This window comes from Martes martes (assembly GCF_963455335.1).
Source record: "Martes martes genome assembly, chromosome: 10".
In the NCBI taxonomy this organism is placed as follows: domain Eukaryota; kingdom Metazoa; phylum Chordata; class Mammalia; order Carnivora; family Mustelidae; genus Martes; species Martes martes.
Window position 1 is genome coordinate 102067059 of NC_137898.1, and position 15339 is coordinate 102082397.

At 53.1% G+C, this 15339-nt stretch overlaps 1 protein-coding gene across 1 annotated transcript; it reads right to left on the bottom strand.

The window, feature by feature from the left end:
- Positions 1–5702: 5702 nt before the first annotated feature.
- On the bottom strand, positions 5703–14411 carry IL10RA (interleukin 10 receptor subunit alpha; the record flags this gene model as incomplete). The annotated part of the gene is made up of 7 exons (XM_080816396.1): positions 5703–6611; positions 10115–10236; positions 11599–11749; positions 12387–12556; positions 13454–13638; positions 14207–14327; positions 14369–14411. 7 exons carry the CDS (start codon positions 14409–14411, stop codon positions 5703–5705), a joined length of 1701 nt encoding a protein of 566 aa, XP_080672522.1.
- Positions 14412–15339: the final 928 nt, after the last annotated feature.

The window sequence follows — 15339 nt, forward strand, 5'->3', positions numbered from 1 at the left end:
TACTAGACTAAGGCAGCAGGTGTGGAAGCAGAGAGACAGTAAGGGGACAGTCATCAGCATCCAGGTGGCTTTTAAAGGCATGGACTGGGGCACTGGGGAGAAGGGTAGAGTTTAATAGACATCACATCAAATTCTTCTCTAAAGGAGTGAGCTTCACACGTCAGTGTGAAGGGGGCGGGGGGGCACCTGTACCTGATCACCTGTAACCTGTTTACTAAAGCAGGACCCTGGGAATTAGCATCCAGAGCTTCCTGGCCTTGGGGAGATGCTCAGGAAAAGCAGCACCCCTCAGATGACTCTGATGCAGGTGGTCTTTTGAGAACTGCCCTTGGGGACAGGTAGATGGGAATGTCAGGCAGTGGAGGGCAAGGAATACTGCCAGCATCGTGGTGACCAGGCAGCAGGATCCTCAAGAATGTTTCTCTTCTCTCCAGGGCCATCACGAGGCCCTGACCGCCATCAACGACTCCTTCCCTGTGTAGGTAGAGGTGTATGGGTGTGGCACCCTATACCCAGACCTTTGCCAATCATGTGCCAGTCTGCTCCAGGCACCCTTACCTGTGTCCCCTTGGGAGCTTATACCCTGTACTGAGCAGCTGCACCTTTGTGGTGGGTTGCAGCATGAATGAGGCTCCTGGCTGGGGTCTGCAGGATGGGTGCCGAGCACAGGCATGGCTCCAGTCACTCTACAGGGATGGTAGCCTGCTTCTCCTCTAGGCAGGAGGTCAACAGCTGAGTATTCTCACTGCAGGTGGGCAGCAGGGAGAGTGGCCGCTGCCACATCCATGTCCTTATCTCCTTACCCAGGTGTGGGCTCTCCCATCCGGTGGGGCAGCGGGAGTACATTCGAACCCTCAGCTCTGAGCCCTCCCCTATTGCCAAGCCTGTCTCACCAATGCTGGAGGACTTTTTCCTTGGGTGACGTGTCATAGGGAGCCAGAATTCCCCACCTCCCCTCTCCATGTCTCCTTTCCTCGTGCATATTTCACTTTTCTCCTCCTTCTCCACCACGATGGAGTGGGATCAGTGCCTCTCTCTCTGCAGCCTGCCATTGAGTCTTGCCAGCGCTCTCTGCAGAAAGTCTTTTGAATCTGTCACCTGCTCTCCGTTCCTGCTGTCCCTGCTCAATATTGTCATTGGATCGGATTACTGTGTGAGCCCCTTGTGGACTGAATGTGTCCTTTCCAAATCCGTATGTGGAAGCCCGAACTCCTAATGTGATAGTATCAGGAGGTGGGGCCTTTGGGAGGCTAGTAAAGGTTAGATGAGGTCATGAGGGCCAGGTCCCCATGATGGGATGAGTGTCCCTGTAGGAAGAAGATGACAGGGTGTCTGGCTGGCTCAGTTGGTTGGGCGGCCAGCTCTTGGTCTTTTCATGATCTTGGGGTCCTGAAATTGAGCCTTGGGGTCCTGGAATTGAGCCTTGCATCGGGGCTCCTTGCTTGGTGGGGAATCTGCTTGGCAATTCTCTCTCTTCCCCTTCCCCTGCTCAAGGGCATGCTCTTTCTCTCTCTCAAATAAATAATTATAAAAAATAAAAAAGGAAGAGAGACCAGGGTGCTTGCCTAGCTGGAGCTCTTTCTCTCTCTCTACTCCTCCTCTTCTCTTCTCCCCCTCTCCCCCCTCCCTTCTTTCTCCCATGAGGACAAAGGAGAAGGGGGCCTTCTGCAAGCCAGAAAGCAAGCCCTCACCAAGAACCAGATTGGCTGGCACCTTGATCTTGGACTTGCAGCCTCCAGAATGATGAGAAGTGTCTCTTGTTGATGGTATTTTGTTATGGCAGCCCAAGCAAACTAAGACCGCTTCCTCTTCAGCTTCTTTGCCTCGAGTCTCCGTTCCTTATTTTCCCATCTGAGTTCCTTTCATGGCACTCACCACTGATTGTAATGATGTGTCTGCTAGTCTGTTAGCTTGATGTTTATCTTCATAGCCAGATGGCTCCCTCCATGAAACTGCACCTCTTTTGTTCCATCTGGACCCAGGGCTGGCTGAGTACCATGTCCAGCATGCAGTAGGTGCTTAAAAATGTTTCTTGAAGAAATGAAAGGTTGACTACATGCACCTCCAACCAGGTCTCCCTACATCCTGCCTCGTCCCTTCTGACTCATGCCTTATGCTTTGGCCATGGTTATCTTTTTAAAACACTAATTCCACCCAACCCAACCCTTCCTTGTCAGGGTGTTTATTGGCTCTACGCCCCCCCCCACCCCCCCCCCCCCCGGCTCTGGGTCGAATGTTTACGGGAGCTAGGTGAACTTAAGATCAAACTGATAGTGAGGAAAGGTGCTGTGAATCATTAATAAAAATGCATTTAATTTCAAATTGTGGATGTGCTTTCCAAGTAACCCTGAAACCCATGAGCACTACAGGAAATGGATGAGTCACGCCTCCCACTACCTGGTGTCCTCTAGCTTGGGGCTGCATAGAGTCGGCCCTCACTGCCTGAGTCTGCCTCTCACGGTCACCAGCGTGCTGTCCCAGGTGGCCACGACCCACAGTGCCCGTCTCTGCCGTCCCCACGCGGGGCTCTGAGAGCTCCCACCCAGCAGGGCAGTGTGTGCCATGGGGGTGTGTCCCCCGCCCCCGCCACTGTGTGTATTCTGGGATGGTATGTTGTGTGCCTTCCAGGGGGGTGGGGTGGGGTAGAGATTTTTGGGGAAGACAAGGCAGCCTCTTTGATACAGCTATTTAGAAAGCCAGGAAAACACAGTTCAATAGAAATTTCCTCTTCAGTCAGCGTTGGTCCATTTCCCCTCTCCTTACTAAGAGGAAGTTCCGTTAGCTCATAGAAACCCAGATTCACACATTCCTCAGCCTGGAAAAGCCCTCGAAGAAGATTACTCAGTTTAAGAACAAATGGCCTTCTGTGAGGGACTTGAATCCAATTCTGGAGAAGCCCATGAGTGTCTCAGCGCCAGCTGCAGGAAGGACTCCGTTTCCCCCACAAGCGTCGGCAAGGCTGGGCAGGAGACCCAGTGTGAACTCCTGTTCATGCTTCCCGAGGGAAGCCGGCAAGGCCGGCTGCAGACCCCACATCCTTGGACTCGGTTCTCCCAGCTGCTCTGCGCTTGGTCTCTTCCCACCCAACTGGTTGCTGATTCCTCTTATTCTCTCCATCTTCGTATTCACCTCTCTGTTGCTCTCCATCCAACGTGCCTCACGGGCCTTTTCTGGGGGCAGAGGCCATCTCCCACACCCGATGCCAGGAGACCCCATAGCTCTTACCAACAGGACAGGGCAGGGCAGCCTCCACGGCAAACGTCTGAGCATTTCCAAATGGTGTGGTATTAGCCAAGATCTCCGGTGATGCGAGGATCGGCACTTCCCAGAACTGTATTTCCTCAGCGTGAATTGGCAAGAAGTGCTGTTGGAGGTGACACAGAGGAACAGGGGTGAGGTGTCCCCATTCACCTCCTTGAGGATCCAGGATGGGACAAAGGGCGAAGCGCATTGGAGACTCTGGCTGGGGCCCTGAGTGTGCTTCATTCAGAGGGCTGAGCTTGAGGAGAGACTCAAACCCACGTGTGGCTTTTCGTGGAAGGAGGAGGCTTGCTCTCAGAAGCAAATGCAGATGGCTTCCGCACTTATGAGAAGCACCCCGTGACACCTCTCCATCTCGAGGGGAGCAGGTGGTGAGGCTCCAGGCAGGTCTGATCTCTTTTCCAACTGGTCAGATGCCACACTCAAAACACTATGTTCTGCATTTCCTTTTCAGCCTTCAGAAAGAAACTTCCAGTCCCTTCCATACTTCAGGTTAGTGTGAGGATGCCTACCTGTGTCATTCTGACTGGAGCTGAGTCTTTGTTCCTGCTAAAGCGACATGACACTTCTAACTCGTTATCAACCCCAGTTATCAACAACTTGAGGCTTCCACCAGCCACTGTGTCATCAGAAAGTTGACTGGTTTCACAGGATTCCTGAGGTCCTGACAATTTATTAAGTAAAAAACATACATGGCTGATATACAGAGCCTGTCGTGCAAGGCACATTCACACCCACCACCTTGGTGAGCCCCGCACCCGTGTCCGTTGCACACGTCAGGTGTGGCTTTCTAGTTTTACAGATGAAGAAACGGAGGCCCTTCAGTTTACAGATGAGGAGACGCTGGAAACCGTGGAGTCAGAACGAGAACCTCCAGGTTCTTGAGATACCCAGAATCCTTGCACTGGACCATGCTGCTGCTTCAATAAATACGTGAACAAAATAAATAAATAAACCTTTCAAGAGAACTCTGAGGAACCCTCCCTCGAGCTCAAGTTTCGAGAGGGAGTTCAGTTATCAGATGGGCACATCAGAGCCTCCGGGTACGATGTGGTAGGGGAGTCGGGGGTGTGTCTGGGTGGATTCCCTGAGCTAGAGTGTCCCTTCTCAGAATGCCACAGAAAAGTGCAGGGCTGAGGGGTGACCTGGGCTGGCGGGGGGGGCAGGCAGACCCCAGGCCTGTCACTCGCTCCCCCCCAGCTTTCTTGCCCGGGCACTGTAAACTGGCTTTGAAGGTAGAACCCAACCTGGACTGTGGGGAGGCAGAGCCCATACCTGTCCCCTTCACGGGCCCAGGGCTGGGCGGTCCTCTTAGCATGGACTTCTGCTAAATCTGTTAACCCCCAGCATGTGAACAAAGCCACTGTGTGCACATACGGGTTCTGCAGTCCACTTCCTCCCAGCCCGGGGTCACACCAGGCTGGATACGTCAGGCCTGACGCCAGCTTGGTTACCATCCAGCATGGAGGGCCCACTGGACACTGAGTCATTATTCCACATGCGTTATCAGAGGTTAAGAGGGCCTCTGAGAAGTGGCTGGCCCAAGCTCACACAGCTGGACGCTGAGAGAGCAGGCATCAGAGCCCAGTGCTGTGTCCTGTGGGTCTGTACCTCAATGCTAGCAGTAAACGCAAGGGTAGGTCCCAACCCTGACCCTCTGGGGCAGGCGAGCTGGTGCCCATGCCGAGACCACCTGAAGGGTTGAGTTTTGCCCAATACAAAGAGCCATGATTTCTCTGGTACCGTAGGCAGGACGGTGGGGGCATCAGGGTGGAGGGAGGGAGTGGCTTGGCCTCGGGGGCTTCATCCCCCCATCCCCGGTGGCTCCATAATTGGGGTTGGCAGACTGACTGACTGACCAGGACAGATACATCCTAAGATGTTTCATGACAAGCCCCCTGCCTGGGGGGGCTGCCAGCCAGGAAGCTTCTCCATGTGATCATCCCGGGCTGACCAGCTCAGACCATCCAGAGATCAAACTTGGTCTCTGCTCCTTCTTTGTTCTCCTAGAAATGACCCCTGCAGGGAAGCACCCACCATTCCAGCCCCGGCCCTTGGCTGGTCTGGAGGTGAGGCTTGAGTCCGAACTGACTTCAGCTTGGGCCTCCCCACAATTCCAGAAAACCCTGTGACTCCCTTCAGCAAATACTCTGTCACAGCGCAGGAAGAGCACCAAGGAGCAGGGAGATTTCTGCCCTGCCCTTCCTGGCTCTGCCAGAGTCTTTGGAGCCCTCCTGCAGCACGGGCCAACGCCACCCATACAGCCTGCAGGAGTTTAGCAAGAGAGTCTCTCTCTGCGCTGGGCCCTTTAGCCAGCCCTGCTGGGCCTGGCGAGTGCTGGTCCCCCCACTCCGGGCTTGCAGAAGAGTGCCCACATTGGCCTCATGCATCTGACCCTCTGGGACCCTTGGCTGAAATCGAAAGCAGTCCCTTAGCCTGAGTCACTCACTGGAGTGGAGGCTGGAGATCAGTGGCAGGGTGACCAGGTTTGAGTCAAAGCTGCCCAGGAGATTGACTGGGGCTGCCACACTATCTGGATGGGCAAGATCATGGGCCAAGGTCCAGTCAGATGCTCCTAGGTCAGCACAGCTGGTCATGCCCAGGAGTGGCCACTGCTCAGTTGGCTGGTCCCACTGTCCAGTTGAGGTCCCTGAGGGAGTGACAGTCATTCCTGGGTCCTGTTTCAAATAGCCCTTGGCCAGCACTGGTGGAGGCCAGCCTGCCTCGGCATCCAGGCATGTCCTGAGCCTGGGGCCAAGGCTGTCTGTTGAGGAGGACTCTTCCTCCAGGCAGCCTGTCTTGGCTGCTTTCTCCTCTGTGCATCTGGTCTGCTTCAGATAGCCCCGGAAAGCCACTGAGGCTGGGTCTTCTTCTCCAGGCCCCTCAGGCCCAAGGGGATTGTTGGAGCCACCCTGCCCATCCCCAGGCTGCCCCTCAGAGTTCTGAACTAGGCCAATGCCACTGTCATCTTGGCCCTCGCTGCTGTCCTCCACCTGCCGCTCCCAACTGGGGCCAGTGCCAGGACTCAGGCTGGGCTCCTGCAAGCAGATCCCGCTGTCCGTGCTGCTGCTGCTGCCACCACTGCTGCTCTCCAGCTCTGGGGGCGCCCCCTTGCCTACGGTCCCTCCAGTTTGGGGGTGGGAGGAAGGGAGGAGGAACTGGGGTTCTTCATTCTGCAGGGATGGCTTGGCACTGCCAAAGCCACTGTCCGTGCTGCCGTGCAGTTCCGAGTTCTTCAGCTCTGGGGACACTTTGGGGAAGGCCTCCTCATCCAGGGGATTGATGGCATCCTGAGGCTCAGGGTGGGGAAGCTGGCTGATGAAGCTGGAGGGCTGGGGCTTCTCAAAGACCTGGACAGGACAGGGTGGAATGAGAGAAGCGAGGGTTACCTATGGGAACCCACTCCAGGGGCCAGGAGGCAGGCTCGAGAAGGTTCTGCTCTAACCGAGAGGCCCATGGAGCCACTTGCACTTTTTATTTCACTTCAGAATCTACCTTTCCTCTGAGTGTGATTCTCAGTCTGGCTCAGGCCTGTGTGCGTGCAGCCCAGGTGGAATGGCAGGCAGAACGGGAGCCGGCCCGGGACGGGAGAATGTTCTCAGCCCCTGTAGCAGTCCTTTCCAAACCTGAGAGCAAGCCAGACTCCTCTAGATAGATTTAGAAGTGTGTTTCAAACTTTTTGACTATGATCCCAAATAAGAAATGTGTTACATAATAGCCTGTTTATAGATAACCCACAAACTGAAAGCAGTTTCACAAAATACTTCTCATTACTACCTGGGTACTGTGACCTACACTACTACTCTCTTCTGTTCTACTCCTGTTCTAGTCTATCCTACCCTGTCCTATCCCATCTCCTCCATTATCCTTGCTTGTCCATTTCATTTTTAAAAATGCTGGATGTGAGACACCAAATTAAGTTCTCCACCCACCGAGTTGTGACTTGCACAAAGATGGGGTGGCTGCCACACGGGGCAATGTAATCAGCACAGAATTAGCAGTGGGGGAGGACCTGTTCCTCACAACCTGCCCGGAGTCCCAGGGAAAGTCACTTAATCCCTCTCCCCCTTGCTGTTCCATCTCAGCCACACTGGGATTCTCTCTGCTCTGGAATGCCTCAGCTCAGTGCTCTCAGGGCCTTTGCACATGCTATGCCCTGTGGCAGGAACTCTTCTCTCGGCACTTTCTGGCTGTGTCGTCCTATCAGTTGAGTCTCAGCTCAGATGTTCCTCCCCAGAGAGGTCATCCTGATCATCCTGGCTAAAGCAGTGCTCCGACACGCTCGACATTAACCTAGTTTACTTCTTCCTAGCACTTGGTTCCTGAATTCTTTTAAAATTTATTTTCTGTCTCCCACCACAACCTGCTATCTAGCCACATTTCCCCCTCACACCCAGCAGAATATAAGCTCCTGGAGGAAAGTAGCTGTCTAGTTTTGTCTGCCACTCTGTTCCTGGAGCTTAAACTAAGCCGGCTCTCATAAGGTTTGTTGACTGACTTACTAACTCACTGGGACACACCTATCCTCATTCCCTTTGTAAGTTTGGACTCAAATGCAACTCTTACTGGTTGAGTTCTTATGAACATCACACAGGTTGGTGATTAAGGATATCAGACTGCATGGTTCAAATCCCAGCTCTGTCTTGCATCAGCTGTGTTGCCTTGGCTGAATTATTTGCCCTCTCTGTGCTTTAGTTCCTCGCCTATAAAACAGAAATAGTGACGGTACCTGCCCCCTCATGTTGTAGTTAATGCATGGCAAGTGCTTAGAATAGTGCCTGGCGCAGAGAAAGCACTCGGTCAATATTGGGTGAACTGAATTTGACTCTTCAATCTCTAAGGAGAGATTCGAACCTCAGAGAAGTGAGGTGACTCACACAAGGTCACAGCAGCAAAAAGCAAACCTGTAATTTGTAGTCCACTGTCCTGATCTGAAATCCCTGTCTGGCCAAAGATCAGATCCAAACAGCTCATGGCTGGGAATAAGCATATGAGTGTGAAAGTACTCTGTGCACTCGAAGTTATTCATGAAGTTAGCCATGATGGCCAGCGCTAGATGAAGGCAGCTGGGCTGCATTTGTCTTGAGGAGGAAAACATTCTCCAGGAGAGCTCACTTCTGTGATCCAAATGGCACAGAGGGACAAACACCCAGAGGCTGGTCTCCTTTGGCATTTTGTACCTGTGCCTCTTTCCCGGGCTTGCATTAGAAGTAATAGACTCCAGGGACGCCTGGGTGGCTCAGTTGGTTGAGCCGCTGCCTTCGGCTCGGGTTGTGATCCCAGGGTCCTGGGATCGAGTCCCGCATCGGGCTCCTTGCTCAGCAGGGAGCCTGCTTCTCTCGCTGCCTCTGCCTGCCTCTCTGCCTGCTTGTGTGTACTCTCTCTCTCTGACAAATAAATAAATAAAATCTTAAAAAAAAAAAAAAAGTAATAGACTCCATGCTGGCTGCCCTACTGGGCTGTAATCAGGCCCCTTGGGGACCAGGGGCCGCAAGAATCAGCTTCTTCCTGGACCACATCTGGCCTGTCCTTGGCGCTCAGTGACTGTAGCTCAATCGCCATTTCACTGATCTCATCCTAGATGCTCTTCCAGCTGCCCAGCGAGGAATCCCTGCTCCAGTTGCCAGCACCACCCCTCCCCCACCCCGTTGCTTTCTCATCCCTCCCTGAGGGCAGGCCCTGTACCGACTCCAGGCCTTGCATATAGAACAGACTCAGAGCGCTTGTTAAGCCGATGCATGGCCCATGAACCCATGTCTGTGGATCAGAATCTTCCTGGGAGCACAGAGAAGGGACAATGAATTACATACTTCAGTTAGGCACATTTTAATCCTGTAAGGCTGTAGGGGCTGCCTGTTCCCAGTCTCCTCATCCTACCACTCTACCCAGGGCACTGGAGCTAGGAACATAGTCCTTTGCTGCCTGGATAAAGACCCTAATTAGGCCCACATTCCCACTTCTCAGACTTCTTACTCAACATAATTCCAGAGGGTCTTTGTCTCCTTATTTTTCCTAGAAATCCTGGGATCCCTTGGAGGGGGGAGTGCCCTCCCAGCTGTGGCCTTTCCTGGGTCCCCCTGCCTCCCTGATGGAGCTGGTCCTTCCCAACAGAGCCTGTGGCCCTCACAGTGATGCCCGCTGTGGGGATGAGGCGGCAGCCTTTGGAGCGGCTTGAGTCCGAGTCGGGACAGGCGGAGGTTTGGAACTGCTGCTGCATGCTTCGAGCTGCATTCTGGGGGCTGGCTTAGCCCAAGTACAGCAGCTGCAGGCACTGTGTGGCAAGAGGAAGTGGTCTGGGAGGGGAGCGGAGAGCCTGGCCACCTCCACGACCCCAGCTCCTTGGCAGTACCCCCCACTCCGCTTTCTGACACTCGCAGCAGCCCAGGGCTGGGCTTCCAGTCCCGTGTTCTTCTTCTTCCGGCGTGCAAATCCTCACCAGCTGGTAGGGGTGAGAAAGACTGGGCTCTTCCTGACTTTTCCTGGGTCTATGGTCCCCGTGCCTGTAACAATCGCTCCATGCCTCAGTTTCCTTCCTTGCAAAATGAGGCTAATAACCCCACCTGCCTCAGAGGTACGAATGCACAGGGGTGGGCCCATGGCCTGTTCTTAGTAAATAATTACAAAATGACATGTAGGGGGTTGGAACTACTCAGTGTGTGCCTTATTGGGGGCCTCTTAGAAGGCAGTGTTCTTAGCACTGGGCTTTGCATTTAAGCCTTCCCTCTGTCCCCATGGTCCTTGCTGAAGGGGCCTCCTGTTACTGTCAGGGCTGACTCTCTGGGAGGGAGTCCCCTGTCTGCTGGACTCCTGGCATGGCTAGGAAGGATGGGCCAGCGGCCACCCCAAGACTCACCAGGACAGTGGGCAGCTTCCTCCGGCGCCGCACGTACAGATGGAGGGCCAGGCAGTAGGCCAGGGTTCCGCACAGCAGCGGGACGAAGGTGAAGAAGATGCTGAGGTTGGTCGCGGTGAAATCTGCAGGTCCAGAGGGATGTGTTTGTGGCCTGGCTCCTGGGAGTCCATGGCTACTCTCAGGAGCCACTCAGTCCATGGCCCAGGTGATCTCTCCTAGGCCACAACCAGATGCTTCTGGGTCCTTGGAAATCCCTGCCTGGCCTTCCAACCTCTGTTCTGAAGGGATTTCCTCACTAGACACACTGACTGTGCTTCTAGCTCCGCACACAGTTCACACCACAGCATGTGGAATTGGGTGGGGGGGCAGGATGGCACAGCAGGTAAGAACGGAGGCCTGGCTCCAATCCCAGCTCCACCACTGACTCAGCCTTTCTGAGCCTCAGTTTTCCCGTCTATAAAATGGGAACTATAATAGTGCCTACCACACGATAGTGAAGTACACAGCACTGATCATCCACCACCTCGCTTAACTTATGTCACCTGATCCCTATAACAACCTTAGGAAGTGAATACTGTTATCATCCCCATACAGAATAGGATCTGGGACCTAGAGAGTTTAAGTCACTTACCACGTAAGTGGTAAAGATGAGATCTGAAGCCAGACCTAGACACAAAACTTTTTCTTCTACCAGTGAGTGAATGTTAAAAAAGTTCTTAAGGCTGCCTGACACAGGGATGATGCCTTAACTCTGCTTATGTGAGAGTGAGGCTAAATGACAATGAACTTATGAGTGCCCTTCGTGACTTGAAATGCATGGTCGAAATACAGGGAGTCACTCTGGTCTTTGCTGGGCCTTGCCCACATTGGCTTGGCATGACTGGTCGGGCATATGCTTCATTGAGCTGCTATTTACAGCTTCCTCTGGGCATGCCCTGTCTCCCCAGCCAGACTGTAAGATCCTCAGGGACAGGACCGTGGCTTTCACACCCCAGGTCCTCTCTCTTCCCCTGTCCCTCCCCCTCCCTTGTCTCAGCACCTGTGGAGAGCCTGGCTTTAGCACCTCTGGCAGGGGTCAGCTCAGTGCTGATGGTGAGGGGGGATAAGGAGAAGGCTGTCTGTGCCCAGCCCCAAGAAAGGACAGCAGAGGGATGTGACAAACAGGAACTACTACAGCTGACAGAGCAGGTCTGGATGGGGGGTGGGGGTGGGGGGTTCTTGGGAAGCACAGCATGCTCAAGCAGAACACCATCTCCAGTAGAATTGGGAGACCTGGCTCTGCTGCCATGCTCTAGAAAGTTTTTTGGACTCATGGAGCCTCAGTTCCTGCATCTCTGAAATGGGGACAATAGGCGCTTTCTCATAGAATTGTGCAGGAGACTGCCCCTGGCATGGGTGGCCCTCAACTGATGCTTTTCAGATCATGTGAGGCCCTTCCTGCCTCCCCTCCCTGCCCCAGACAGCAGCCCCGACCACAGACTCACACTGCCGGGTGAGCACGATGCACTCCTCCTTGGACCATAGCCCCTTGTTCAGTCGGGAGCTCACAGATGGCTTCACCTTGACACAGAACTCTCCCAGTTCTCCAGGAGGTGAGAGGCTGAAGTTTTCATGTTTCACCTTCACCTCTGTGAACTGAAACAAAAACAACATAGCCATAAACAAAATACCCTTGATTCTATGGACCATGGAAGCTGAGAGCTGGGGACCCGTCAGAGATGCTCCAGGACACCCCCTTCGGTGTCCTTTCCCAGACATAACCAACCCGCTCTTATCAACACAGCCCAGGATCTCTGATTAACATGACTGATTTTGTACGAAAAGAGAAAAGGACCACTTCATAGATGCCGAGGATCTTCCTAGAAGGGGCTGGAATCAGATGGTGGGAAGAGGATGGTTCTGGCAGATTCCAGATCTCCCACTTAGGGGGGGTGTCCATGGCAATTATGTAACCTCTTGGCACCTCATTTCCCCATTTATAAAATGGAATAAAATACCCACCTGTGAGGGGATCAGGAATAATAGCTATTAAATGTCTTGTGTGGTGCCTGATACTCATGGGCAATGTTTTCCCTGCTGCCTATGCAAGAGCATAGGTTTGAGGGCTGACGTCATCTCAGCATCCCCCCCGCCCCATGCCTTCCCTCCCTACTCTGCCAGCCAAGTTCCCCAGGGGTGCACAAAAGGTGCTGCCAGCCCCGGTGACAGGGAGGCCCAGGGAGCCCACTGCGTTACAAATACTGGTGTCCTGTGGCCCTAGGGAGGCCCGTACCGTATAGTTCCCCGGCACCTTGCGGATCTGAATCTCATATTCACGGAAGTGTTGGAAAATGCTTTCATAGGTGTCGCCCGCAGGGGCTGTCCTGGGCCTGGGGGGCTGGATCTTCCCGAGGATGACACCGTTGTGCACCTCTAGCTTCACGCTGCCAACCGTCAGAATCACTGGTGGGGAAGCAAAACGATGAGGCCTGCAAGCTGGGGAGGGCCGGGGTGTCCCACCCATGCCTGGCCTCTAGAGTTAGGCTTCACCCACCCTAAAACCTGGGCCACCATTTTCCAGCCTGGCAGCACATAAGGACTCCCTGGGGAGAACCTTATAAATACAGATGCCCTGGGTCCATTCAAGACACAGTGAACTTGAATTTTTGAAGCTGGGCCTTGGATACATTGATTTTGAAACACATTCCTTAGGTAATGTTTCTGTAGCCAGCTGGCACTGGCTTGCGGGCAGGCACTTGGGAGCCAAAGACCTTGAAGACCATTGGTTCTGACTCTGAATTTTGCAGAGCGGGCTCTCCACACACACACACATAGAACATGGTCATTTCCAATTCGTAGAATGGAAAAATCCCATCAAGTCTAGGGCTAACCCTTTTCTCTTATGTCTGCTGAGAGAGACCCCCAAACCTTCTTTAGTAACATCTCCCTGCTTCAAAGCCTCCCACCCGATCCCTGGGAGTTCGGCCTTAAGGGACTGAGGACTGGATCCAGTTCTGTCCACTGTTTGCTGCCTTGTGCTGAGTGCTTAGGGATTCACTTCCTCTTCCAGAACCCTGCAAATACACAGGTCTGGCCTTTGTGACTCAGCTCGTCCAACTCACCCCAAGACTTCTCTTCTGTAGGATAAACAACTCCAGTTCCTTTTAAATCTTGAACCACTTGGCTATTTTCATCTAAATCTTCTCAAAAGTCCTGACTAGTTGTTTGGGCAAACTAGGTCCTCGTCCGGGAAGCCTGGCTGGATGGCGAGCTACGGGAACAGAGCCACATTCTAGACCAGAGTTTCTGGCAGGAAGGAACCCCCAAAGCCATCTTCTAGGCACAGGGGAGGAAAAGCACCTTCATCGACAGAGAAGCGGGTGTTGGTGCAGGTCCAGTTGGAGTACTGGTTTCCATCCACTGTGCGGACTTTGGCTCGGTAGCCATTGTTGTGGTACAGGTCCAGGGTCACCATAGTGAGGTCACAGAACGACACTTGGGTCTGGCTGCAGCTGGGGATGGACTTCCAGGGTTCTTGCCCGTACCTGGGGAGAGACAAGGCAGGGCACTGGTAGAGAAAGTTGTGTTCATACCTACCTCTTTTAAGAGGAAAGCAAGGGGCCCAGGAAGCAAGCTCCCATGAAGTATTTTCTCTGGTCCTGGGCATCTCTGGTCCTGGTTCTGGGACCTCGTACCAACTTCTCTTAGATTGGCATATCTAACAGATCTCCCAACTCCTCCAGGAAGATTTGCTACCCACTGCAGTACAGCCTGATTTTTCAGGCTTTCTCCTAATTACATTTGCAGTCCCTTAGGGTTTCCTTGTTTTCCAATTATATTATGGATGCAATTCCTGTTTTTCCAATCAAATGGGAAAAACTTGAGGTTAAAAGAAATATTTTGGCTTTCTTATGCCAGAGCTCTCAGCACACTGCTCAACACATTTGGGGCTCCATCAGTCCTTGTCAACTGATGGATATATGCCAGGGTCCTTCCTGGTGTCACTTCAATAACGAGACAGATATGTCTTCCCATGCTAGGGAAGTGGAAGGGGATGGGTGTTTCCCTTCCCACACCCACCTCCCTCCTTTCTCCATCCTCCCCTTTCCGTACCTCAGAAGTTCTACTTCATAGTAGGTGCTGTTTGACGGTTTCGGGATGGGAGTCCAGTGGAGGATATGGGAGAAAAATTCCGCTTCAAACCACACAGATGGTGGCCTGGGCAGTTCTGTCCCTGGCGAGAAGAGTGTCAGTATCAGAGCTTGCAGAACCCACCCCCAGTGATGACAATGACAATGACGATGGTGATGGTGGCCATCGTCCTACCAGCTTCCATTTATTGACGACTTGACTCTGGGCTCTCTGCTAAGTACTTTACATATGTTGTTTCAGTTAATTCTCACAACCAGCCCTACAAGATAGGCAGTTATGACCCCAATTTTACTGGAGAAGAAATGGAGGCTCAAAAAGCTTGAGTGACTTGCCCAAGGCCAATGGAGCTAGTAAGGGGCAGGGTGAATCCACACACGTCTGATTGCAGAGCTAGTGTTGTATCCATAGATCGCTGTCTATGATCAGAAGCAGAGGTGGTGGCTAAGAAGAGCCAAGCTGAGTCTGATATATCTCCAGAGAGAAGGCATGGGCTGAGGTATGTCTGTCTGCAGTGAGCTCTCATCTCAGATGAGCTAGTCCCTGTCATTGCTCCAGCCTCATTCCAAGGCTGGCCCCCACCCCCAGCCTTGGTCCCCACCCTGGCCGCAGCCCTGGCTCCAGCCCAGGGCCTCCTCTCTCGAGTTCTTGGGGATACACAAAAAACAGGCATCTGCCTGTTTCTCTTCACAGATCTCTTGGGCAACCCCAAGCTGATAGAAGCTAGATAAAGCTTCCCCTTTATCTAGAGGTGCTGTAGGCTGGGTGAGGACAAGACAGAATGAAGCAGATCTGATTCTAGACTGTGCTGATCACATTTCCACACAGAGCCAGCACCCTTGGCTCTGTGGTAAGATACTAAATACCACTGTCTAACTCCATCTCCTGCCCCCCCCCGGCCCCCTATTCACCATGGGGCACCCCAACTTCAGGAGCCTCTAACATTTGCTAGTGTGACTTGGGCAAATTACTTAACCTCATTGAACCTCTGTAATAAATACACCTACTCTAAGAGTCTTATCAATCAAGTGCAATGAGGTAGGTCAAGGCCATTAGCCAGTCTGTTACTCTTCTCTCCTCCTCCATCCCTTCATATC